Source organism: Diceros bicornis, chromosome X, assembly GCF_020826845.1.
Source record: "Diceros bicornis minor isolate mBicDic1 chromosome X, mDicBic1.mat.cur, whole genome shotgun sequence".
In the NCBI taxonomy this organism is placed as follows: Eukaryota; Metazoa; Chordata; class Mammalia; order Perissodactyla; family Rhinocerotidae; genus Diceros; species Diceros bicornis.
In genome coordinates, this window is record NC_080781.1 from 25566403 (window position 1) to 25593804 (window position 27402).

Genomic DNA, 27402 nt, shown 5'->3' on the forward strand with positions numbered 1-27402 from the left:
TCACATCCTTCTCAGGGGCAACAGAGAAGTAAGGATCTTGGTCTGAGGGGAGAGGTCTCAGGTCAGCAGAGGGAAGTAACTTAGGCCTTCACATGAGTCAGATTTAGGGTACTGAGTTGGAACGCTGAGTAGGATCACCATCACAGGGCCTCAAGCCGCCTGCCACAGCTGTCATTCACAGGAGACCATGGCAGGTGGGGCCAAATAAGGCTACCCTCACCTCTTCCTGTTGGATCTCAGGGAAGTGTGAGCCTTTCCCTGAGGAAACATCCTCAGGTCAAGAAAGAGGAGAGCCTCAGGCTCTGCCAGGGGGTAAATCAAGGAAACTGAGTGAGAAGTGAGGGGACCACTCACTCCTGAATAGAGAGGAAAGCAAAGAGTCTGGCCCTGCCCCTGCACTCAAGGCTTAACTCCCCAGGGCAGAGTGTGAGGCTGAGTCCTCCATCACGTTTTCTTAATTGACCCTATTTCTTTTTATTTTTTGCTGAGGAAGCTTCACCCTGAGCTAACATCTGCTGCCAGTCTTCCTCTCTTTGTAAGTGAGCCGCCGCCACAGCATGGCTACTGACAGACGAGTCGTGTAGTTCTGCGCCCAGGAACAGACCCCGAGCTGCTGAAGCAGAGCTTGCCACATTTAACACCTAGGCCACTGGGGCTGGCCCTTAATTGATTTTAATTTTTAGAGAAGTTTTAGGTTCACAGAAAAATTGAGCATAACGTACAGAGAGCTCCCATATATCCTCTTCCCCAACACAGGCTCCTCTACTATCAACATTCCACACCAGAGTGGTACATTTTCTACAATCTAATGAACCTACATTGACGCATCATCAGCAAGCAAAGTCCATAGTCACATTAAGCTTCATTCCTGGTGTTGTACATTTTGTGCGACTTGGCAAATGTGTGATGACTTTGATCTACCATTATGGTGTCATTCCACTGCAAATCCACCCTGCTCTGCCAACCACTCCTCCCTCTCCCCGAGCCCCTTTCAACCACTGATCTTTTTACTTCTTCTATAGTTTTGCCTTTTCCTGAATGTCATAGAGTTGGAATCATGCAGTATGTAGCCTTTTCAGATTGGCTTGTTTCACTTAGGAATATACATCTAAGGTTCCTCCATGTCTTTTCATGGCTAGATAGCTCATTTCCTTTTAGCACTGTATAATATTCCATTGTCAAGAGGTACCATGGTTTATTTATCCATTTGCCTGCTGAAGGACTGTTTCATTGCTTTCACGTTTTGGCAACTAGGACTAAAGCTGCTATAACCCTCCACGCAGGGTTTTCTGAGTATATAAGTTTTCAGTTCACTTGGGTAAATACCAAGGAACAGGATTGCTGGATCATATAGTAAGATAATGTTTAGTTGGGAGTTTTTTAAACCACTTTATTGAGGTATGATTGACAGACAAAAAGCTGTACATAGTTAACGTACAAATTGATGAGTTTGTAGATAAGTATGCACCCATGAAACTATCACCACAATTTAAGCCATAAACATACCCATCACCTCCAAGTTCCTCCCACCCATTTTTGCTGAGGGAGACTCGCCCTTAGCTAACATCTGTTGCCAATCTGCCTCTATTGGGTATGTGAGCCACCATCACAGCATGGCCACTGATTGACGAATGGTGTAGGTCCACGCCCGAGAACCAAACCCAGGCTGCCGAAGCGGAGCATGCCAAACTTAACCACTAGGCCATGGGGCTTGACCTGCTCCCAACCTTCTTATTTATTTATTTGTGATAAGAACATTTAGCATAATATCTATCCTTTTAGCAAATTTTAAGTATACAGTACAGTATTGTTAACTATAGGCCCTATGCTGTACAGTCGATCTCAGGGACTTCTTTACCTTCTATAAAGCTTCCTCCTTTTTAAGGCTGAATGATAGTCTTGTTGTATGCCTATTCCACATTTTCTTTATCCATTTGTCCATCAGCGGACATTTAGGCTGCTTCCATGTCTTGGCTACTGTGACTAATACTGCAGTGAACAAGGAAATGCAGGTAGTGCTTCAAAATCCTGATTACTGTTCCTTTGGCTCTATACTCACAAGTGTGATTGCTGATTCATGTGGTAGTTCTACTTTTAATTTTTTGAAGAACCTCCACACTGTTGTCCATAGTGGCTGTACCAACTTACATCCCCACCAACAGTATAGAATCTGTTTAGTTTAGTAAGAATCTCCCAAACCGTCTTCCAAAGCGTCTGTACCATTTTGCATCCCCACCAGTAATGAGTGAGAGTTCCTGTTGCTCCATGTCCTCACCAGCATTGGTTGTTGTCCATGCTTTGGATTTTCGCCGTTTTAAAAGGGACGCGGTGGTGTCTGGTTATTTTGTTTTGCAATTCTCTAATGACGTATGATGCTGAGCATCTTTTCATATGCTTACTGGTCATTTGTATGTCTTCTTTGGTGAGATATCTGTTCTTATCCTTTGCCCATTTTTGATTACGCTGTTGGTTTTCTTCTTGTTGAGTTTGAAGAGTTCTTTGTAGATTTTGGATAACAGCTTTCATCAGATATGTCTTTTGCAAATATGTTCTCCCAGCATTAGGCACACCTTCCTGTTCTCTTTTTTAAAATTTATTTCATATAATTTTTCATTTTACTTTATTTTATTTCGTTAACTTTCTAACGAGGTCACATTGGTTTATATCATTATATGAATTGGATGTGTACATCATTATATTTCAACTTCTGTATAGACGGCATCGTGTTCACCACCAAAAGTCTACTTTCTGTCTGTCACCATACATATGTGCCCCTTTGCCCCTTTTGACCTCCCCCCACCCCCTTCCCCTCTGGTAACTGCCAATCTGTTCTCTATATCTTTGTGTTTGTTTGTTGTTTCTCTTTTTTTTTTTTTTTATCTTCTACATGTGAGTGAAATCATACGATATTTGTCTTTCTCCATCTGACTGATTTCACTTAGCATAATATCCTCAAAGTCCAGCCCTGTGGTCACAAATGGAAACATTTCATCTTTTTTATGGCTGAGTAGTATTCCATTGTCTGTGTATATACACACACACATATATATATACACATATGCATATATTTATATCACATCTTCTTTATCTATTCATCTGTCAATGCACACTTAGGTTGTTTCCAAGTCTTGGCTATTCTAAATAATGCTCAATGAACATAAGGCTGCATGTATTTTTTCACATTAGTGTATTCATGTTCTTTGCATAAATATGCAGAAGTAAAATAGCTTGATGGTGTATTTCACAGAGCAGATATCTTTGTTTTAGCTTTTTTTTTTCTTTTTGGTGGGGACAGATTCGCCCTAAGCTAACATCTATTGCCATTCTTCCCCTGTTATTTTTTCCCCACCAAAGCCCCAGTGCAGTGTTGTATATCCTAGTTGTAAGTACTTCTAGTTCTTTTCTGTGAGCTGCCGAGGCAGCATGACAACTGACAGATGGATGGTGTGGTTCGATGACTGGGAAATGTACCCGGGCCGCTGAAGCAGTGAGTGTGCCAAACTTTAAGCACTAGGCCATCAGGGCTGGATCCAGAAGTTTTAATTTTAACAAAGTCCAGATTATCGATGATTCCTTTCATGGAGCCCCATCACCTTTTATATCAGGTCTAGAGGAGGTGAGATCCTTGGTCTGAAGGTTCAGTCACCAGTCAGGAGAAGGGAAGGTCCACGACCCTGCATGCTGTCCAAATGAGGACTCTGAATGAGAACTGAGGACCTAACAAGCTCAAGACAGAGAGCTCCCCACAGAGCTGTAAGCAGTGGCTGCCCCCTGTAAGCGTGGTGGCCAAGGTGCCCCTCTCACTTTCTTCTCATGGGTCCCAGGGAGCTTGGAGGTGTCAATTTCAGTGTAGCAGAGGGTCTAGGTTTGAGGTCTTGCCAAGAGTTGTCATGATAATCTTGAAGGTAAACATAGAGACTCCTGGGCACTCCAGAACACAAGTGGCCCCACTGCTAGCCATGCTGTCACCCTACTCAGTGAAAGACAGGGCTGGCAGGCTGCAGCCGAAGGCTCACTCTGTCTCCACTAGGTTCTCAGAGACAGAATGACCAGGAGAACAAGAGCCTGTGGGTTCCTAGAGAGTATCCTCAAGAAAACCTGCAGAAGTGGCCTTGGTTAAAGCCAAGGTGGAATCTCCCTGCTTAAGGTGCTCTCACCATCTCATTCTCCTTCCTTCAGGTGCTGGCATCACCTGCTCTCCTGCCTGCTGCACCTGATCACACAATCATCATTCCTTGACGTCAGAAGTGTCAGCTCCATGACTGTGAGAAATGCCACCAGGCCAGGGGCAAGACCCAGGAACTCAAGGGTGCTCAGGCCACTGCAGCACAGAAGAGTCTCCTTTCTCCTCCTCTCTTGTTTTGGAGATGCTCCCTTGGACTCCCTTATAGCTGGCATGTCTAGAAGCCTCAGAGATCCCCATCCACCGTCACTACTTCTGCAGCTATTTCATGCACGAGGCGTGAAAAAGCTGTCAAGAGCTCATATGAGAAAGCGCAGCTTGCTCTAAAGCCCCAACCTCCACTGAGGGCTCGCTGAAAGATCTTCTAACCAGGAAGGCAGGGATGTTGGTGCAGTTCCTGCTGTATAAGTATAAAATGAAGGAGCCCATCACACAGGCAGCACTGCTGAAGGCTGTCAACAAAATTACAGGAAGCACTTCCCTGAGATCTTCAGGAGAGCCTCTGAGCACATGGAGCTGGTCTTTGGCCTAGAATTGAAGGAAGTCAAGCCCAGTACTCGTTCCTATAGCCTTGTCAGCAAGCTAGTCCTCACCAGTGATGGGAGTCTGAACAGTGGCAGGACACTTCCTAAGAATGGCCTTCTGATGCCTCTCCTGTGTGTCATCTTCTTGAATGGCAGCCGTGCCTCCGAGAGGAGATCTGAAAATTCCTGAATCTTTTGCACATCTATGGTAGAAGTAGGCACTTCATCTTCGGGGAGCCCAGGAAGGTCATCACCCAGGAATAGCTCCAGCAAAAGTACTTAGAGTATCAGCAGGTGACCAACAGTGATCCTCCACGCTGTGAATTCCTGTGGCGCCCAAGACTCCACACTGAAACCAGCAAAAGAAAGTTCTGGAGTTTTTGCCAAGGTCAATGGTACCATCCCCAGTGCCTTCTCATCCCATTATGAAGAGGCTTTGAGAGATGGGGAGGAGAGAGCCGAGCCAGAGCTGCAGCCAGGGCTGCCGCTACTGCCAAGGCCAGTGGACGAACCAGGGCCACATCCAACTGCTACTGTCACCCCAAGTGAGGTCTGAGGCAAAGTCTTCACCTTGTGGTTAAAGAAGGCGCTCAGTCTTCCTACTAGTGGAGGGCCAAGGTGAGGCTTGTGGGAACACAGTGTATAACATATTTGCATTCCTGTACAACACGTGTAAGTTGGAGATTTGCTTTCTTTTCCCTATTGTTAAGTGTTGTTCCTTTCAATTAAAGATTTTTTTACCTTCAGACTCCAAGTTTATGAACGACATGGATCATACTGATGAACATACATACAACTTGATAAACTCCAATAAATGATTGGAGTTGATTGGGGTTGAAAACTAAGCCTTTTGGTATTATGTAAAACTAATTGAAACTCCTTGAATTGCTTCTTTGTCATTCAGAACTAGATAACGAGACATTTGAATATGGATATTTGTGAAAAAGGAAATTACCCCACAGTAAAGTCTGTGTGATCATGAGATAGACAAAAAAGTGTAAAAAGTAGTCAATTCTTGGTTTGTTTTATTCCTTTTAGTCTTTCAGTGTGAAACTGAAGTCTATGTACCTGGATTGGCCTAGTTTATTCAAGAATGTAGGAGACGTTAAATCATAACAAATTTGCCTTCTTGCACACTTGCTCTTTAATTGTGCAAATATTAATTTAGCATCTGCTCTTTAGAAGGCTCCTGGCTAGTACTGGGGATGGTATGAATAATAGACCCAACCCCTGCCTATAGAAATGTGGAGTCTAAGAGTAGCTCTCATATAAAGCAGGGGGTGAGTTACTCCCTAAGATCTAAAGGAGCAGTCAAAACAAGGGGTGAGAAGTGGGGAGGGGGCTCCAGATGAGGAGTCTGGTGTAAACGCCCTGAGGCAAGGCAGTTGGAGAGTGGGAAACAGAAAGTCCAGCGGTGGGAGGTAATTTTAAGTTAGGCTCTATGGTGGGCCAGATGAGGCTGTGAAAACAGTGAACAGGAGCCAGACCCTCGCACGGTGGGTCTCAGAGTTGAAAGACTTAAGCCTGGAATGGTAAACTGTTCTTAAGAGTTACTACGGGATTGTGAGAAAACCAAGGAGAATCTCCACCTGGGGCAGGGATGGAACATGTCTTGCGCTCCTGTCCCAGTGCAGGGGAACACAGAGCACAAACCAGGTGTTTTATGCACATTATCTCCAGGAAGTTTCCGAGAAACAAGGGTGATACTCTTTTCACGTTGGAAACTCAGAAGCCACTGGGCTGGCACTCTTTGCTGTGGGTCGGGGAGTCAGAGCCCATTCAAATAAAGGGCATTCAAATTCAGGTTTTTTGCTTGTAATTTTGCAAACTCTACGGGAGGTGTAGATTTTCGGAGATGACGAAAGTAATGAAGATAGAGGTGGTTTGAATGAAAAGACAGCCAGGAGGGAAGAGTTAGTCTTTGAACCAAATTCTAGAAGATTTGAGTTGCATTCACCCGGAAGAAACACCCCACATTCATAAACTGATTTAATGGGGGAAAATTTACTTAGAGTTTCTTTGTAAGCAGCATTTTGGATTGATTTGGTGTTCCATATGCCACATTCTGTCTGACAGCTCCTGGATTAAAAAAAAATAATTCCATCGGGGTGGGTGTTATCCTCTGGAGTCGAAATAGTCATAATCATAGTAATAACAGGCATCGTGTAAAGTCTCAATGCATTCCAGGCACTGTGCCACGTGCTTTACATGCATTCACCACATTGCACCACCCCTACAAGACAGGCCTTATCAAACCCACTTCACAGATGCACGGCCTGAGGCTCATAGAGTTTAGTAATATACCTGAGTTCACACAGCTAACAAGTGACAGGACTGGGACTACACCCCTGGTCTCAGTTGTCTGCAGCTCACACTGTTCCAATCCTCCCAGCCTGAGGCTAACCAGGCGTCAGTTAATTCACTTTCTTCTACTACTGCAAAATGTATCCTGAGTGATAAAAAGAAGGACTCTGCGACCAGAACACTAGATTGGAATACATAACCAGAGCAATAACAATACCAAGGTAAATCGGAGATATGAATAAAGGAGAGAAAGAGATAATGCTCTGTGACAATACGGTCATCTACATATGTAAAATCAGATACCCTCAAAAGATCAGGGGCTCACAAAATCATCTGGCTCTATCCTTCTAGGTAGCAAGTAAATCTTTTAGAACTACCCTAAGTCTGGCTCGTGAAGAGAAGGAATATATCAGCTTTTTTTCCTCTGACAACACAACACCTGTCCTGGGCTCCCTGATTTGTGCTGCAGTTTCCTAACCTAACATCACACTTGGCACATGCACGGATCCATTTCCTGCAAGATTTGCATTAGGGAAACTGGTCAAGTGTTCGCAGGGATGTGTCCTTTCCCAGGAAGCCTTTCACGAGGAGACAAGAGCTGAGATGAGGACTCCCATGAACAAGGACTGAGGAGACAACCACCCACCAGTATAGGCGTCATCCCGAGACCTAAGGAGGGTGACCTCAGTTCAGTAGAAGGAGTCGTCCCAGGCTCTGATAGGCGTGGTGAGGGCCAAGAATCAGGAAGGATGGAAAGATCCAGCCGAAAAAGTGAGGTCCTGTAGAGTTGCATCTCTGCTGTCTGTTCTCGGAGGCCCTCAAGGACCGTGATCGAATGAGGATCACCCTGATTTCCAACTTAGAATTCTCAGGAAAGCAGGACCATGATGTAAGACAAGCAGCTTCAGGAAAGCAGAAGGTGGACTGACAGGATTGGTGGATTACCATCTGTCAAGGTGAGCACCCAAATATTGACCAAGGGTAGCACCCATAGCATAAAAGGAGGCCCCACGAAGTCTCCTTTGCTGTCAACCCCAGGAAGCCCTGGGCGCAGATGTCAGGCTGATTTCAGCCTGGAAAGTTTCAGGGAGGTGAGGGCCTCTGGCTAATGGGGGCAGCCTCAGTTTTGCAGAGGGAGGGACCTGGGGCCTGACGAGAATCCATGTGAACACCCTGAGTGCTATGAGGGGACGTCCGAAAGCAGACGGACCAAATAGAGTCCCATAGTGTTCTGAGCCCTGGGAGACCCAGAAGAGCTGCCCCGAGGAGTCCCCTCGTGCCACCTGTGTGGTCTCAGGGAGAAAAGGGGCTTGTCCAATAGGATAGCGCCCCAGTGCTGCAGAGGGAGGAGTCTCGGCCGAAAACAGAGTCAAGGTGAGGACCCTCAGTGCTGATGAGAGGACCTCTCCCCAAAGAGCCAGGCTCGCAGAGTCCCGCCCCTCTGCTCAGGCCTGGGAGGCGCCAGGCAGATGGCAGACGCAGTCAGGAGCAGTGCTCCCTGACTTCCCACTAGGAACTGAGGAAGCCGAGGGCTTTGTTTGGGGTCGGGACTCGGGCCAGTAGAGGGAGGAGTCCCGGGCTCTGATAGGTTCTGAGCTGGGCACCCTGAGTGAGGGGCTCGGGACCACCGACAGCTAAACGACGGAGTTCCACAGAGCCCTGCCCCCAGCCGTCGGCCCTCGGAGACCCCCTGGGCAGCCGCTGCCGGATACAGCTCACCCCGACTTCCTTCGACTTCCTTCCTTTCCCTTCCTTTTCGCCGGGAGGACCTCACCGGGGGGCGCTGCGGTGTGCTGGCCTGACGGTGACTCCCGGAACTGAGGTGAGGACCTGAATGTGGACTGGAGGGACCCTCCCCGTCCGTCCCGTAGCAAAGGTGGCCCCACAAAGTACCGTCCCGTGATCGGCAGTGTGAGGCCCTGGCCGGAGCCATAAGGGCGAGGAGTCCCCTCCATGTTGCCACGTGGAGGGCCTCGGGAAGGGGAGGCCTTTTTTGTCTAAAGAGGGCAGCCGCTGGAGCGAGCCCTGATGGCCTGGTGGGTCCAGGTTGGCGCTGCGCTGCGGCTCAGGCGCGATGCCACACCGCTCGTCCCTCAGCAGCCGTGCTGTGGCGGCTGCTCGCATGGAACTGAAGGGTTCGCAACTGGACACGGCTAGGGACTGGGGCTCTGCTGGGGAGACGGAAGGGCGAAGATTGGCGACAGAGGTTGGCGAACGCCGAGTCTTCCCCTCCAGAAAGAAAAAAAAACAGAGGGCAGCCTCTGTAGGCAAACGGAGGAGTCCGGCCCTCGCAGGTGATGAGATGGGATCCTCAGAGCTAATGAGGGTCCCTCCTTCCAACAGCGGTGACGTCACAGAGCCCCGCTCCTGCTATCAGTCCTGGAATGCCCCGGAGGAACGCAGGCTAAGATAACCCCTCGTTTTTGCCTGGGGTGGGGGTCTCAGCTAGAGAAAGGCCTTTATCTGAAGGGGGAAGCCCCATTAGGCAGAGGAAGGAGATTGGGCCCTAAACGCAGTAAAGGTAGGACTGTCAGAGCTAATCAGCAGACCTCCCCTCAAGATAGGGAGCTGAAGGGCCAGCCTGGTGGCTACCGGTTAAGTTGGCCCGCTCCACTCCGGCGGCCCCGGGGTTCACCGCCTGGATCCCAGGCGCAGACCTCCACCACTCACCAAGCCATGCTGTGAGCCACATACGAGATAGAGGATGATGGGCACAGATGTTAGCTCAGGGCCTGTCTTCCTCACCGAAAATAAAAAAATAGGGAGCTGCACAGAACAGTACGTCTGCTCTCAGATCTGGGAGATCCTTGTGCCCAGACATGGAAGCCAGATGTGGAGCAGCCTATCTTCTCTTCTAGCTGATGAGGGAGGGGAGGGCTTTGGTCTGAAGCTTATAGACTCAGGTCAGTCGATGGAGGAATCCCAAATCCTATCCGGAGTCAAGGTCAAACTCCTGAATGAGGATTGAGGGAAGAAAAAAGTGAACCCAATAGAGCCCTGGCCCTACTAGCAGACCTGGGAGACTCAGGCATGGTGACATGATGAGTCTTACTTCTTCCCAGAGCATCGCAGGGAGGTGAGGAACCTCGTTGATGGGGGTAGCCTCAGTCAGCAGACAGAGGATTTCCAGGTAGTGCCAGGAGCCAAGGAGAGGACCCTTAGAACTGAGGGGACCACCTACCCTACAACAGTGAGGGCAACACAGAATCCCTTGTTGATTGTAAGCCTTGGAAGTCCACACACAGTTGTGGCTAGATGAGGAAAATCTCACTTCTTCCTAGTGGGTCTCGGGTAGTTGGGGGCCCTAGTATTGGAGGACAAGCCTCAAGTCAAGAGACAGGATTTCCAGGTCCTGCCAGAAGTCGAGGTGAGGACACTGAGGGATGACTGAGATGAGCACCCACCCAAAGCAGTGGGGGCCTACAAAGTCCCGCCGCCCTCCACCCTGGGGAACCCCAAGTAGAGGTGGCCAGATGTGTTACCCCTCACTTCCAGCCCAGGGGACTCAGGGAGATGTGGGCCTTGATCTGAAGCTGGAAGACTCAGGTGGGCTGAGGGAGGAGCCTAGTTCCTGTCTGAGAGAGAACTGAAGAGGCCAATGACGCCAGAACAGTGGGGTCCCCGAGAGTCCAGCCCCTCTCCCCAATCTGGGGAGCCTATGGACAGGGATGACCGGAAGTGGCATCACCCTTCTTTCATCTTGGGGTTTTCAGGAAGGTAAGAATCTTAATGTGATGCGAGGGAGCTCGGGTCAGCAGAGGGAGGATTTCCATGTTTTGCCAGGATGCAGAGAGAAGATTCTGAGGACCATGGGGAACTCATGGTCCCCATGAGTTCCCATACCAGCAGGGACCCCACAGGGTTCGTCTCCATGGTCAGTCCTAGGAGTCCCCAGGCACTGGTGTCAGGCAGCAGTGCCCATCAGTTCCCACTCAGAGGGTACAGGGGAGAGAGAGTCTTAGTCTGATGGGTCAGCAGGAGGAGGAATATTAGGTTCTCCTCTGTGTAAAACTGGGGACCTTGGGTGAGGACCACACATCATAGGGCCTCAACCTGCCTGCTACAGCTTTCAGCCTCTGGAGACCACGGGCAGTGCGGCCAGATAGAGCCATCCTCACTTCTACTATTGGGTCTCAGTGAGTAGTGGGCCTTGCTGTGAGGAGAAGTCCTCAGGTCAAGAGAGAGGGCGTGCCCAGATCCTCCCAGAAGTCAAAGTGGGGACTGTGATTGATGACTGAAGATACCACCCTCCCTCTGCCAAATGAAAGGAGCAACAAAGATTCTTGCCCAGTCCCTAGAATCAGGCCTTGAAGGCCCAGCGCAGGGTTGTCAGGCTGAGACTCCACATTTCTTTGTTTCAGGTCCAATGGAGGTCCTTCGTATGAAGGTGCATCACCAGTCAGCAGAGGGGAGGGTCCCAGACTCTGTGTAGACAAGATGAGGACTCTGAATGAGGACTGAAGACAAATGAGTCTAGGACAGAGAGGTCCCCCAGAAGTGTCAGCACTGTCCACCCCAGCAGGGCTGGTTGGCTGAGGCAGCTCCTCAGTTCCTTCTCGTGGGTCCCAGGGAGCTTTGAGGTGTCAACTTTAGAGCACCAGAGGAAAGAGATGCCAGGCCCTACCAAGAGTTGACGTGATAGTCCTGTATGTGAACTCAGGGGACCCTTGTTCCCAGATGGAGAGGGCTCACGTTACCAGGCCCCGTTGTCAACCCAGGCAGCCACAGACAAGGCTGGCAGGCTGTTGCCTGAAGCCTGCTCACTCTGACTTCCTCCGCTGGGTTCTCGGGACAGACTCAGCAAGAGCCAGAGCCCTGTGGCATCCGAGAGCAGGGATCTCAAGGAAACCTGCAGAGGTGGCTTCTTCAAAGCCAAGGTGGAATCTCCTTCCTGAAGGTCTCACAGCTTGTCATCTTCCTCCTCCAGGTTCCCGCATCACCTGCTGTCCTGCCTACACTTCTGCCTGCTGTCCCTGAGCACAGTCATGCCTCGAGGTCAGAATAGTAAGCTCCGTGCACGAGAGAAACGCCGTCAGGCCCGGGGTGAGACCCAGGGTCCTAGCGGTGCTCAGGCCACTGCAGCAGAGGTCAGAGAGTCCCCCATCTCTCCTGTGTCTGGGGGTACTCCCTCGAGCTCCCCTGCTGCTGGCTGTCCCCAGAAGCCTCAGGGAGCCCCAGCCGCTAGGTCTCGTGCTGCAGGTGTTTCACGCCCAAGATCTCATGTGGGTGCCAAGAGCCAAGTTGAGGAAAGTGAAAATTCCTCCCAGGCCTCAACCTCCACTCAGAGCCCTCACGATGATCTTCTAACCAGGAAGGTGGGGCTGTTGATTGAATTCCTGCTGGACAAGTATCAAATGAAGGAGCCCATTAAGAGGGCAGACATGCTGAAGCTTGTCCACAAGAGGTACAGGGAGCACTTCCCTGAGATCCTCAGGAGAGTCTCTGAACGCATAGAGCTGGTCTTTGGCCTTTACTTGAAGGAAGTCAAGCCCAGTGGCCTCTGCTATACCCTCGTCGGCAAGCTAGACCTCCGCGAAGATGGAAGTCTGAGCGACGACTGGGGGTTTCCTAAGAGTGGGCTTCTGATGCCTCTCCTGGGTGTGATCTTCTTGAAACACAACCGCGCCTCTGAGGAGGAGATCTGGGAATTCCTGAATATGTTGGGCATCTATGATGGAAGGAGGCACTTTATCTTCGGGGAGCCCAGGAAGGTCATCACCCAAGATTTGGTGCAGGAAAAGTACCTGGAGTATCGTCAAGTGCCCAACAGTGCTCCTCCACGCTATGAATTCCGGTGGGGCCCCAGAGCCCATGCTGAAACCAGCAAGATGAAAGTCCTAGAGTTTGTGGCCAAAGTCAATGGTACGGTTCCCAGTGCCTTTCCATCCTATTATGAAGAGGCTTTGAGAGATGGGGCAGAGAGAGCCCGAGCCAGGCCCGCAGCCAGGGCTGCCACTACTGCCAAGGCCAGTGCACGTTCCAGGGCCACATCCAGCCGATACTCTCACCCCAAGTGAGGTCTCAGGCAGATTCTTCACTTTGTGGTTGACCAGTGTTCCTGATATGCATTAATGACTTCTCGACTTTTTTTTTTTTTTATCGTTGTTCAAGTGGTGTTCAACAGAAAGTTTATTTCCATTCAGGACGTAAGTTTATGAATGACACGGATCACACATTTATTGCTGTTTGTCAGGTTTAGGAGTAAAAGTTCTGTTTTTTGAAATACAAATTGGAAACCCTTAAATCACTTTTGTGATCCAGAACAAGATAGCGTGGCTTTAAGACAGGAATATCCTTGGAAATGTGAAAGAACGCCACACTAAAATAGTTGGGATCAGAAGACAGAGAGAGGGAAAGACAGAAAGTAAAAGGTGGTCAATTCTTGGTTTGCCTGATTCCATTTAGTCTTTGTTTTTGTAAATTTAAAAGATATATACCTGGATTTGCTTATGTGTTTTCAAGAATGTTCGAGAATATAAATCATAGTAAATCAGACCTCTTTGTTCATGGCTCTTATTTTATGCAAACATTAATTGAGCATCTGCTCTTTGGAAGTCTTCATGCTTGTACTCGGGATGTTGAGTCAAAGAAGACCTAGCCCCCACCCATGCGATTATAGATTCTAGGAGAAGCTATCCTTATGGAAGAGGGTGAGATGCTCTCCAATTCGTAAAGAATAAGTGAAAAGGGTGAAGAGAGGGCAAAGAAAACACATTACTTAACTTTCATTGCTAAGCAGAATTTTGGTTGATTCGGAGCGTTTTGTTTTGCTTTGTTTGCTGGAACGCTGCATAGTCTCTGACATCCAGTAAATTAAAAAAAAAAAAAATCCCTGGTAACGTCTGAGGTCAAGCTAATCAGAGCAATTAAGTGCCACTTCCTAGTGTCTCGGTATGAGACAGATGCTTTCCATACATTACGTATACGCCACCAGTCCTACAAGACAGGGCTCATCAAACTTGCTTCACAGCGGAGAGCCTGAGACTGGGAGAATTAGAGTTTGGTAGTGTGCTAAAATTCATAAGACTAGTAAATGACAAGGCTGAGACTAGACTTCTGGTCTAAATTACTGTAGAGCCCACACTGTTTTACTCCTCCATCCCTGAGACACAGCCTGCATCTCTTATTTCAATTTTCCTCGCACTATTTCAAAATCTGTCCTAGGTGATAAAAAGAAGGGCCTTCTCCAAACAACTACTGGATTGGAATACATAGCCAGAGCACTAAGGGTACCAAAATGATTGACGGGTATAGATAAATAAAGGAAAGAGACAATCCTTGGTGACAGTATGATCATCTACATTTGCAACGTTAGATAACCTCAAAAGATGAGGGGCTCTCAAAATCCTCCTGGACAATCTCTTTCCTGTAGAAAGTAAACCTGTCAGAACAGAAGTTACATGAGGGGCGGCCCGGTGGCACAAGCGGTTAAGTGCGTGTGCTCCGCTGCAGCGGCCCGGGGTTGGCGGTTCGGATCCCGGGCGCGCACGGACGCACTGCTTGGCAAGCCGTACTGTGGCTGCGTCCCATATAAAGTGGATGAAGATGGGCATGGATGTTAGCCAAGGGCCAGTCTTCCTCAGCAAAAAGAAAAAAAAAAGAAGAGTATTGACAAATGTTAGCACAGGGCTGATATCCTCACACACACAAAAAAGAACTGAAGTTACGTAACAATCTACATCTGGCTGATGAAGAGAAGGAATAGATCAATGTATTGTTTTCCCTGACAGCCCACCTCCTATCCTGAGACTCCTGCCTTGTCCTACAGCTTCCCCATCTCACGAGACTTCTTGGACAGGGACCCATTCCCTGCAAGGTTTGCAGAGCGGAAACTGCTCAAGAGGTTGCAGAGATGTGGAATTTCCCAGGAAGCCTTTAATCCAAGAGACAGGGACCAAGAGGAGATCCCTATGTAGGAACACTGGGGAGACCAACAGCCCAAAATATAAGGGGGTGGTCACGGGGACACCAGTCTCATCTGTCTGAAACACAGAGGGTCTCAGAGCCGTCAGGCAGAGCAAGCCCTCATTGATTCTTCAGGCTTCTCAGGGGCAGAAAAGCCTTGGTCTAAGGGCAGAGTTCTCAGGTCAGGAGGGAAAGGCGTGTCAGTCTCTCCTACAAATGATGGTGACACATCTGAATGAGGATGATGGAAGGACCTAGCCAGAACAGTAGGACTCCATAAAGTCCCATCCCAGGTGTAAGCCATGTGGGGTCCAGAGCAGCCTGGCTGCTTGTGACTAACACTGACATTTAACTCAGGTCCCAGGAAACTGAGGACTTTGTCAGAAGGCTATAGCCTCAGATCAGCTGAGAGTGGAGTCCCAGGAAGGGTGCAGGGTCCAAGCGCAGACCCTGCATTCGGACCTGGGGACCACTCAACCCACAATTGACAAGGATGCACCTAACCCCTCCTCTGCTGTTAGCCCTGGGTGGCACAGGCAAGAGCTGGCAGGCTCAAGTACCCCCTGACTTCTGCTTGGAGAGTCTCAAGGAGATGAGGGTCTTGGTTTATAGGCTGGCTCTTCGGCAGAGACGGGAATCCTAGGCCATGGCGGTGTCAAGGTAAAAATCCTCTGTGAAGAATAGGACAACCAACTACACCTTAACAGAGGTGTCCTTAGAAAGTCCTGCCCCTGTAGCTGGCCCTGGAGAGCCACAGGCAGAGCTTTCAGGCTCAAGTTACTCCTCATTGACTGAGGGGGGTGGCCTCAGGAACTTCAAGGCCTTGGACTAATGGGGGAGGCCCCAGTCAGCAGATGAAGGACACCTGGTTCCTAACAGGAGTCAACATGATGACACTGAGTGACAATGAGAGGATCCCTCCCAGAAAGTGGGGGCCACACAGAGCCCTAGCCCTGTCGTCAGACAGACCATGTCACCTTGGCACGGTGACTGATAAGTCATACTGACTTCCACCCAGAGCATTTCATGGAAGAGAGGAACCTCATCAAACAGGGCAGCCACAGGTTAGCAGAGAGAGAACTTCCAGATTGAGCCAGGGGCCAAGGTAAGGACCCTGAAGGCAGAAAGAACCACCCACCTCATAGCAGTTAGTGGGGGCAGCACAGATTCCTTCCCTTCCTGTTATCTTTAGGAGAATATGGGCTCTTGTGGCCAGATGAGGTAAACATCACTGCTGCCTAGGGGGTATCAGGGAATTGGGGCCCTTAGTATGAGTGGATAAGCCTCAAGTCAAGATCAGGGCTATTTCCCGGTTGTACCAGGAGTCAGGGTGAGGACAGCGAGGAACGTGGGACCACACACCCCATATCAGCGGTGACCACACAGAATCTTCCCTACCGTCAGCCCTAGGAGGCCCCGGGCAGAGATGTCAGGCAGAGGGGCCCATCAGTTCCCACTCAGGAGTAACGAGGAAGTTAGGGGTTTGGTCTGAGAGTGGCAGTCCCATGTCAACAGAGGGAAGAAGCTTAGTCCTGCCCAGGAGTCAAATTTAAGACCGTGAGTTGGGACGTCGAGTGCGACCATTCATCACAAGGCCTCAAGCTGCCTGCCATAGCTTTCGTTCTTCTGAGACTGTGGGCAGATGTGGGCAGATAAAGCCACACTTATTTCCCCTGTTGGATCGCAGGGAGGTGTGGGTCTTACTATCAAAAGCTAGGCCTCAGGTCAAGAAGGAGGGGAACCCCAGGCCCTGCCAGGAGTCAAATCGGGGAGCCTGAGTGAGGACTGAGGGGTCCGTCCATCCTTGAATAGACGAGACCAAAGACAGTCACGCCTCACCCTTTGATATCAGCTCTAGAAAGCTCAGGGCAGGGCTATTAGGTGAGGCTCCCCCTCACTTCTTTAGATTAGGTCTAAGGGAGGCAAAATCTTTGGTTTGAAAGGGCAGCCACCAGTCTTCAGAAGGGAGGGACATGATACAGGCCAGGGACTGTAACAGGTGCTTTACATCCTACACATTCCACGAGTCCTAGCAGACAGGGCTTACCAAATTCACTGTCCAGATGAAGAGCCTGAGGCTGACATAGAATGGGAGTGCCAAATAACGTGCCAAGGTTCCCATGGCTGGTAAGTGACAGGGAGGAAACTAGATGCTTGATTTGAGCTAGTCTAAAGTCTACACTCTTCCACTCACCCAAGCTTGAGGCCGACCTTGTGTCCCTTAATTCCCTTTTTTTCTCATGACTGCAAAATATATCCAAGCAACAACTAGAAAACTTCGTGGCCAAACTCCCAGAGTGGAATACATAGCCAGAGCAATAATAATACCAAAGTAAGTGTGAGGTATCAATAAAGGGGAAAAAAAGAGAAAATGTTTGTTGATGATAAGATCATCTACATATGTGACTTCAGATAACCTTAAAAGATGAGGAACTCAAAAAAATTTGACACAGCGACTTCCGTATAAAAAGTAAAACTATTCGAACAGAAGTTACATGAGACCTTAAGTGTGGCTGGGAAGAGACGGAACAGATCAACAGGTTTTAGTTCTCTTACAGCAAACCACCTGAGTCACCTGATTTATGCTGTGGATTTCCCATCTCTCATCACTCCTAGGACAGGGGTCCATTTTGTGCAAGGTGTGGAGTAGGGAAATGGCTCAAGAGTTTTCAGCATTGTGGCATTTCTGAAGAAGCCTTTAATCAAAGTGACAGAGCCTATATGGGGACACCCACGGATTGAGACTGGGGAAAGCAACATCCCAGAATATTGGTTCTTACAAAGAGACCAGCCCCTGACTGCCCTCAGACCTTGAAGGCTCCAGGCAGAGCTGTCAGGCTGAGCATCTCCTTACTTTTTTGTCACAGTTGTCAGGAAATTCAGAACTTTGGTCTAAGGAGGGAAATCTCAAGTCAGTAGAGGGAGTTGTCAGATATAAATGTGAAGTCTCTAAAAAGAATGGAAGAAGAACCCACCCAGAACACTGGGATCCCATCAAATCCAGTTCCTGCTGTCAGCCCTTGGAGGTCCTGAATTTCATCGCAGGAGGAAGTATAAAGAGGCTTTGAGAGATGAGAAAGAGAGAGCCCGACCCGAGTTGCAGCCAGGCCTGGCACTACAGCCATGACCAGGGCACGTTCGCGGCCCGAGTCCAGCAGCACTCCCACATCTAGTAAAGCCTGCGAGAGAGACTTCATCTTGTGGTTGAAAGAGAGGTCAACATTCTAAGTAGTTGGGCATCAGGGTGGAGCTGAGGGAAGGCATTGCATGTCTTCTTTTAGTTCATGCTCCACTTGAGAAACTGGGTCATTTATCTGTTTTGGGTCTTGGTGCGTTTTATTTTTTTGGTACTTTTGGTACTTTTTTGGTACACGTTTTGGTAAAATACTGCTCCTTGTAATAGAAAGTTTACTCGACTTCAGTATCTGTGTTTATGAATAAGTATCCCATATTTATTGCTGCTTCTCCAGCTAAGTATAAAAGTTTTGGTATTGTGTAAAAGAAATTTAAAAACCTTGAATCTCTTTTTATGGTCTAAAACAAGGTAACATGTCAAGCCAATAGGAATTTTCTTGCAAATGTGAATGAACACTATCGTTGGGATCAAGAAATATAGGAGAGGTCTTGGCTGAGTGGCATCGGCAAGACAGTGGAATAGGAATTTCCAGCCCTCCATTCCCCACTGAAACACAGATTTCACAGATTTCACAATGATATAAGTAACAAAATATCTTTATGAGAGATCCAGACTCTAATTAAGAAGTTGCAATACGACAGCTGAGCACAAATCAGAAATCAACTTCACTTGAAATGGCTGAGAAGAGCAATTTGACTTTACTGGCCTCAGCCCCTCCCTCAAGCTGGCACAGCTCGGCACTGAGAGAAATTGCGACTCCCCTCAAGGTGGGGGTAGTAAGGGGGGGTGAATGTCCCATGTACCCAAATAGCTGGCAGAACTAACAAATGTATTCAGTAACATTGCAGGATAAAAAATCAGTGCACAAAACTCAGTTCTGTAGCTACACACTAACAACATACAATTTGAAAAAGAAATTAAGAAAATAATATCATTTATAGCAGTGTCAAAAAGAATAAAATACTTAAGAATAAGTTTAACCAAGGAGGTGAAAATTCTGTACACTGAAAACAGTAACACATCAATGGGAAAAACTGAAGAAGACACAAACAAAAGGAAAGGTATCCCATGTCCATGGATTGGAAGAATTAACATTGTTAAAATATCAATACTACTCAAAGCGATCTACAGATGCAATGCATTACTTCTCATAGTGCCAATGGAATTTTTCACAGAAATTGAAAAAAATCCTAAAATTTATGTGAAACCACAAAAGATCCCAAATAGCCAAAGTAATCTTGAGAAAGGGAAACAAAGATGGAGGCGTCACACTTCTTGACTTTGAACGATATTATACAGCTATCTTAGTCAAAACAGTGCTACGCTAGCGTGAAAACAGACACATAGACCAATGGAACAGAGTAGAACTCAGAAATAAACCCATGCATACATGGTCAAGTAATCTTTGACAAGGGCGCCAAGAATACACGATGGAGAAAGCACAGTCTCTTCAATAAACGGTGTTTGGAAAAACGAATGTCCACATGCAAAAGAATTAAACTGGTTGCTTATCTTACATCATACCCAAAAACTAATGTAAAATCGATTAAAGACTTAAAAATGAGACCTGAAACCATAAAACTCCAAGAAGAGAACAGAGAAAAAGCTCCTTGACATTGGTCTTGGCAATGACTTTTTGAATACAACAGAAGCTCAGGCAGGAAAAGCAAAAATAAAAAAGTGGGACTACATCCAACAAAAAGCTTCTGTACAGCAATGAAAACAATCAACAAAATGAAAAGACAACCTATTGAATGGGAGAAAATATTTGCAAACCATATATCTGGTAAGGGGTTAAGATCTAAATTCCATAAGAAACTCATATAATTCCATAGCATACAAACAAACAAATGAATAAATAAATAAATAACTCAATTTAAAAGTGAGCAAAGAAGCTGAATGTTTTTCTAAAGAGGATATACAGGTGGCCAACAGGTATATGAAAAGGTGCTCAACACCACTAATCATCAGGGAAATGCAAATTAAAACCACAATAAGATATCACCGCATACCTGTGAAGATAATTGTTACCAAAAGACAAGAGCTATCAAGTGTTGGCGAGAGTATTAAGAAGAGGGAACCCTGGTACACCGTTGGTGGGAATGTCAATTGGTACAGTCATTATGGAAAACAGTTTGGAGTTTACTCAAAAACTTACATGATTCAGTAATCTCACTTCTGAGCATACATCCAAAGGAAATGAAATCAGTACCTCAAAGAGATATCTGCACTCTTATGTTCATTGCACCATCATTCACAATAGCCAAGATATGGAAACAACTCAAATGTCCATCAACAGATAAATGGACAAAGAAAACGTCGTATACTGATACAATGGAATATTATTTAGCCTAAAAATGAAAGAAATCCTGTCATATGGGATAACGTGGATGAAGCTGGGAGACATTATTCTAAAGGAAATAAGCAAAGTCACAGAAGGATAAATACTGCATGATTCCACTTATAGGAGCAATCTAAAATAGTCAAACACATAGAAACACAGAGTAGAATGGTGGTGACCATGGGCTGCGGTTAGTGAGAAACGAAAAGTTGCTGTTCAACTGGTATAGTTTCAGCTATGCAAGATGAATAACTTCTAGGGATCTGCTGTAAAACATTGTGCCTATATTTAACAATACTGACTGTGCATTTGAAAATTTATTGACAGTAGTTCTCATGTTAAGTGTTCTTACCACAACAATAAAATGTTGATGTCTTGCTCTGTCCCCATGTAGAAAGTTAGCGGATCAGTGCAAGTATTTGGAAAAGATAACTCTTATTTACTGTTGGGGAATGCAAATTGGTTCAGCCACTATGGAAAACAGCATGGAAATTCCTAAAAAATTAAAAATAGTACTACCATATGATTCAGCAATGCCGCTTCTGGGTATATATCCAAAGAATTGAAATCAGAATCTTGAAGAGATATCTGCACTCCCGTGTTCATTGTAGCATTATTCACAATAGGCAAGACGAGGAAGCAACTAAAATGTCCATTGACGGATGAATGGATGAAAAAAATATGGTATATACATACAATGGAGTATTATTCAGTCTTAAAAAGAAGAAAACCTTGCTGTTGTCAACAACAGAGATGAACCTCGAGGACATTATGCTAAGTGAAAAAAGCCAGACACAAAGGACAAATACATGATACCACTTACATGAGGAATCTAAAATAGTCAAACTGATAGAAGCAGAATAGCATGGTGGTTGCCAGGGGCTAGGAAGAGCGGTAATGGGGAGGTATGGGTCAAAGGAAAGAAAGTTTCGCTTATATAAGGTGCATGAGTCTTGGAAATGCACTGTATAGCATAGAGCCTATAGTTAACAATACCACATTGGTTAATAATACCGCTTAAAAATTGCTGACGGGGTAGAAGTTTTGTTAAATGTTCTTGTTCCCCCTCCCCCCCGAAATAATAAATAAATAAAGAAGGCAGGAGAAATTTTGTGGAGGTAATGGATATGTTTATGGCCCAGATTGTGGTGATGTCTCCCAGGTATATACTTGTCTCAAAACACATCAAGTTCTATACATTAAATGTGTACAGCTCTTTGCATGTCAATCATTCCTCAATAAAGTGGTTTTAAAAAAAAGAGCACATATTTTGTCTCATTTGAGATTGTAGTCTCAGCACAGTGCCTAGTATACAGGAGACTCCTTATAAATATTTAGTCAATAAAGGATGAAAAGAAAGACTATAAATAAGAAGGAGATTTTCAATTATTGGTTTGCCCAATCCCTTCTAGTGTTTCTTCTGTAAAACTAAAAGTTACATACCTGGATTTGCTTAGATTAATTGGGAACGTAAGAGAAAATAAATCCTAATGAATTAGGCCTCATACTCACTCTCTTCTTTATTTCTCAATAAAGAATGAGCTCTTTGGAAGGCTTCATGCTCTTACTAAGGATGCTTTCCCAAAAAAACCCAAAACGACAACAGCAACAAAACATGATCTAGCCCCTGCCCATTGAATTTTACAGTCTAGCAGCTGCTCTCATATCAAAAAGATGGTAAGATACTCTCTCTGACCTAAGGAACAAGTTAAAAGAAGGGGTGAAGAGCAGAGGAGGGTCCAGTTGAAAGCAGTCAAGCGTAAATGCCCCGAGGCCAGGCAGTGTGGAGACATAGGAACCTGAAAATCCTTCAGTGAGAGGTAATTTTAAGTGAGGTTGTACGGTGGGCTAGATGAGGCTTTGGGAGCGGTGAGCAAGGGCCAGACCCTCAGGTGGAGGGCCTCAGAGATGAAAGACAGCCTGCAACGGAAAATTGTCCTTAACGTTTACTTTGGGATTATGTGTAAAGCAGCGAATATCTCCTCCTGGCTCAGGAACGGAAGGTGTCCTGTGGGCTTGTCCCAGTGCAGTTGAACACAGTCCACAAACCAGGTATGTTACACACATCATCACCAGGGAGTGTCTGAGAAATAAGGGTGATACTCCCTTGAGGTGGGATGCCCAGAATCCACTGGACTGGCACTCTTTACCTTGGGTTGGGGAGACAGAGACCACTCCATTAAAAGTGAATTCAACTAGATTATCTTGTGTGTGACTTGGCGAATTTTGGCAAGGTCTAGATTTCTGTTGGTAGTTAAATGAATGAAAATAATGGTGATTTAGATGGAAGGGCAGCTGAGGTAGGAAAGATATTGAGCATTGAGAAAAATTCTTAGAACACTGAAAACACCCAGCTGGGAAAGACTCTCCCACAAACGCATTCTATATTCCATCATCTGATGAGGTTATATTATATAATTGTCCTTGCTAAGCAACGTTTTGGTTGATTGCGATTTCCCTGTCTTGGAGTTTGGTAATGTGCCCGAGTTCACAGGACTAGTAAGTGAGAGAGCAGGGAGTAGACTCCTGGTCTGACTTCCTCAGGAGCCCACACTGTTCATTCCACTCCTCTCTGCCTAAAGCAAACTTTGTGTTCCTTAATACTCCAAAATGTATCTCAGGGGATAAAAAGAAGGATTCTGTGCCCAAAGCACTGGATTGGAACACATAGCCAAAGCAAGTAAGAATACCACAGTAATGAAAATCATGAATAAAGAGGAGAAACAGATAATCTTCAGTGACAACATGATCATCTACACATGAGGTCAGATAACCTCAAAATCAGAGGATCACAAAACCATCCTGGACAGCTCCTTCCCATTAGGAAGGAAATCCCTTAAAACAGAAGTCACATAAGAGGCTAACTCTGACTATTGAAAAGAAAGACAGATCAGCGTCATTTTTCTCTGACACTCCACCCCTGTCCTGGGCCCCCTACCTTACATTGCAGTTTCCCCATCTCACACCAAGTCTGGGACACGAACCTGCAAGGTTTGCATTAGGAACCCTGCTCAAGAGTTGGCAGGGACATGGTGTTTCCCACGTATCCATTAATCCAAGAGACAGGAGACAAAATGAGGACCCCAAAATATAGGGGGTCATTCAAAGACCTGCCCCAACCTGCTCTCAGACCTAGAATGCCCAGGCAGGTCAGTCAGAATGGGCATCCCCTCTTGCACTCCTCATAGTGCTCAGCGAGGGCAAACTCTTGGCCTAAGGAGAGTGGCCTCAGTTCAGTAGAGAGGACCAAAGGTTGGAGAGATATTAAGCTGAAGACACTGCATGAGGAAGGTGGGGACCACTGACTCCAGAACAGTCATGCTCCACAGAGACTCTACTCTGCTGTCACCCTCTCAGGACCCAAATGTCCCTGGCCTGAAGTGGCTCACTCTAACCTTCACCCAGGAGGTCTCGGGAAGAAAGGGACCTTGATCCGAGCAGAGTAACCTCATGTCAGGGAGAGTGCAGGCCCAAGACTGGCGAAGAGCAAAGTGAGATCCCTGAGCGAGGAAAAGGGAGCACTAAACCCACAAATGAGGGGCCTTTACAGACCCCTGCCTGTATTCTTAAACGTGAAAGGCCCAGGCAGAGCTATAAGGCTGAGAAGCCGGCTCATTGCGGCCTGGCAGATCTCAGGGAGGGAAGGGACTTGTCTATCGAAGGACTAGGGTACTTGTTGTGCAGGCGGAGGAGTCTCAGGCATAGCCAGAGGCAAGATTAAGCCCCTCCGTGCAGGTGACAGGACCTCTCCCCAAAGAGCCAGGCTCGCAGAGTCCCGCCCCTCTGCTCAGGACTGGGAGGCGCCAGGCAGATGGCAGGCGCAGTCAGAAGCAGTGCGCCCTGACTTCCCACTGGGGACTGAGGAAGCCGAGGGCTTTGTTTGGGGTCGGGACTCGGGCCAGTAGAGGGAGGAGTCCCGGGCTCTGATAGGTTCCGAGCTGGCACCCTGAGTGAGGGGCTCGGGACCACCGACAGCTAAACGACGGGGTTCCACAGAGCCCTGCCCCCAGCCGTCGGCCCTCGGAGAACCCCCTGGGCAGCCATGGCCAGATGTGACTCACCTCCACCTCCCCGACTTCCCGTTTGGGACGCGAGGAACTCACCGGTGGCCACAGGTTTGCTGATCTGCGGGTGGATTCCGGGAACTGAGGTGAGAACCTCAATGTGGACTGAAGGGACGTCTCCCCGTCCCATAACAAAGGTGGCCCCTCAAACTACCGCCCCTGTGATCGATAGGCAGTGACAGGTCGGCAGAGCTATCAGGAAGAGATCTGCCTGGAAAGTCTCAGGAAGGGCAGGGCCTTGGTCTAAAAGAGGAACCCTGGTCCAAAGATGGAAGATACTTAGGCCCTAACAGCAGTGAAGGCCAGGGCCCTGAGTGCTAATTAACCCAATTAGGGGTGGCAACACAAAACACCCCCCATACCTATTGCTAGGAGGCTCCAGGCAGGGGAGTCATATATGGAGGACCCCGACTTTCCCCTCTAGGGACTCAGGGAATTGAGGGCTTTGCTCTGAGGCTTGACTACCCGGGTTACTGGTGGGGAGGAGTCCTAAGTCCTACCCAGCGTTAAGGTCAGAGATCTGAGTGAGGACTAAGGGGAACACCAACTCTAGGAAAGTGGGGTCTCATAAATTCTGCCCCTTCTCTCAGCCCTGTGGAAACCCAGAATATCTGTGAAGCCGAGGCACGCCCCTCATTTCTGGCTGCAGACTTTCAGAGAGGTGAGGGTGTTGGATAATTGAGCGGCCTCAATTCTGCAGAGGGAGGAGACTCAGGGCTTCATAGGAATCAGGGTGAGGGCCCTGAATTAAGACTGATGGTACCACTCACCCCCAAAAGAGGAGAAAACAGAAAGTCCCGCCCTCCTTGCTTGCAGCACTGAGGAGACCAGACATGGAAGTCAGGTGTATGTGAACACTCCTTTCCTTTGGAAGGCATCAGGTTGGTGAGAGCCTTTGTTTGAAGGGAAGGACATCAGATCAGCAGAGGCAAGTGTCCCAGGCCCTACCTAGAGCCAAAGCAAGGACCCTGAATGAGGACTGAGAACCCCAAAGATCCCAGGACAGAGAGTCCCATAGAGCCGTCAGCAGTGGGTGCCCCCTGGCAGGGGTGGTGGCTGAGGTACGCCTTCACTTCCTTTTAAGGCATCCGAAGAAATGAAGACCTGGGTTTAGATGTAAATGTAAAGCAGCACAGAAGAGGGGGCCCAGGCCCTGCCTAAGTTGATGTGATGGTCTTGAATGTGAACTGAGAGGACCCCACATCCCAGAGTAGAGTGGGCTCCACGCGGACTAGACCTGCCCGCCGCTGCTCTCAGCCCCAGTAAGCACCAGGCAGAGCTGGAAGGCGAGAGCCTGAGGCTCAGTTTACTTATTTCCCCAGGTTTCTCAGCGGTTGATCAGAACAGGAGCCCTGTGGGTTCCTAGAGCAGTGCCCTCAAGGAAACCTGAAGAGGCAGCCGTCTTCAAGTCGAGGTGTTCTCTTCCTGCTGAAGGTGCTCACACCCTCTTATCCTCTCTCCTCTCTTGCCCAGATCACCTGCTGTCTTACCCGCTCTCCTGCCTGCTGTGCCTGATCACAGTCATGCTGCCTGGGGGGCAGAAGAGGAAGCTCCACACCCTCTCAGAAGAGAAACGCCACCAGGACCGAGGTGGGACCCAGGCGCCAAAGGGTGCTCAGGCCCCGGCAACCAAGCAGGAAGCTTTCCCCTCCTCGTCCCCTCCTCCTTTTGGTGTTATTACCCCTCAGGGAAAGCCTGGTGCTAGCTCCCGTAGCCCTCTCGACTGGCCTCAGAGAGCTCTACCCAGCACCACTACGTCTGCAGGTGTTTCTCGCACAAGATCACGTGAAGGAGCCAACTGCAAAATTGAGAAGAAACGAAGTTCCTGCGAGGCCCCACTCTCCATTGTGCAGTCTCCAAGAGACCCTCTGAGCAAGATGACGGGTATGTTGGTGCAGTTCGTGATGCACATGTACAAAAGGAAAAAGCCCATTATGAAAGCAGATATGCTGAAGATTGTCAATAAAAAGTACAAAAATCGCTTCCTTGAGATCCTCCAAAGAGCTTCTTTCAGTATGGAGGTGGTATTTGGTGTTGACTTAAGGGAAGTAGATTCTACCAAGCGTTCCTATATCCTTGTCAACAAAATGGACCTTCCCAACAATGGGACCGTGAACCGTGGCAGGGGCTTTCCCAAGACCGGTCTCCTAATGAATCTCCTGGGTGTGATCTTCATGAAGGGCAACTGCGCCACTGAGGAGGACATCTGGAAATTCCTGAATAAGATGAGGGTATACGCTGGGAAGAGGCACTTCATATTTGGGGAGCCCAAGAAGCTCATCACCCAAGATTTGGTGAAGCTTAAGTACTTGGTATACCAGCAGGTGCCCCACAGTGACCCTCCGTGCTATGAATTCCTGTGGGGCCCAAGAGCCCACGCTGAAACCAGCAAGATGAAAGTCCTGGAGTTTTTGGCCAAGATTAATCATACAGTCCCCAGTGCCTTCCAGTCTTGTTATAAAGAGGCTTTGAAAGAAGAGGAAGAGAGAGCCCAAGCCACAGTTACACTAAGGGCTGACACCAGTGCCATGGCCAGTGTATGTTCCGGGCCATGTCTAGCAGCTCCTCCCACATCCAGTGAAGTTGAGGCAGAGAGCGGTCAGTGTTCCAAGTAGTGGAGGGCTGGGTGTGACTGAGGGAACACAGTGTATAATATCTGTGTGTTCCTGTTCTATGTGGGTACTTCGGAGATTTACCTGTATTTTTCGCCACTTTTCAAATGTTGTTACTTCTCAGTGAAGTTTTATCCAGCATTATAATCTAAGTTTATGAATTATATTGGTCACACTGATTGTTATTTGTCAGGTTTAAGAATAAGAGTTGTGCTGTTTTGTGACATGAATTGGGATAACTTCCATCTTATTTAGTAATCTGGTGCAAGCTAACCTGGCACTGGAATATGCATTTCCTCGAAAATGTGAAAAAAATTAGGCAGTAAAGTATAT

The 27402-nt window shown here is 47.7% G+C and overlaps 2 protein-coding genes and 1 pseudogene across 2 annotated transcripts; all 3 read left to right on the plus strand.

The window, feature by feature from the left end:
* Positions 1-3454: 3454 nt before the first annotated feature.
* LOC131400886 (melanoma-associated antigen B4-like) lies at positions 3455-5263 on the plus strand (annotated as a pseudogene).
* A 3561-nt stretch (positions 5264-8824) lies between these two features.
* On the plus strand, positions 8825-13089 carry LOC131400462 (melanoma-associated antigen B1-like). Its single transcript, XM_058535192.1, has 2 exons — positions 8825-8833; positions 11939-13089. The coding sequence occupies exon 2, from the start codon at positions 11997-11999 to the stop codon at positions 13026-13028; it is 1032 nt and encodes a 343-aa protein (XP_058391175.1). The 5' UTR covers positions 8825-8833; positions 11939-11996; the 3' UTR covers positions 13029-13089.
* Positions 13090-24497: 11408 nt separating this feature from the next.
* On the plus strand, positions 24498-27131 carry LOC131400463 (melanoma-associated antigen B3-like). The gene is made up of 2 exons (XM_058535193.1): positions 24498-24543; positions 25931-27131. Exon 2 carries the CDS (start codon positions 25981-25983, stop codon positions 27070-27072), a length of 1092 nt encoding a protein of 363 aa, XP_058391176.1. The 5' UTR covers positions 24498-24543; positions 25931-25980; the 3' UTR covers positions 27073-27131.
* The last annotated feature ends 271 nt before the right edge of the window (positions 27132-27402 follow it).

Bases quoted from the DNA above. Each gene is read 5' to 3' on its own strand.
- LOC131400462 (XM_058535192.1), top strand. From the start codon at position 11,997: ATGCCTCGAGGTCAGAATAGTAAGCTCCGTGCACGAGAGAAACGCCGT.
- LOC131400463 (XM_058535193.1), top strand. From the start codon at position 25,981: ATGCTGCCTGGGGGGCAGAAGAGGAAGCTCCACACCCTCTCAGAAGAG.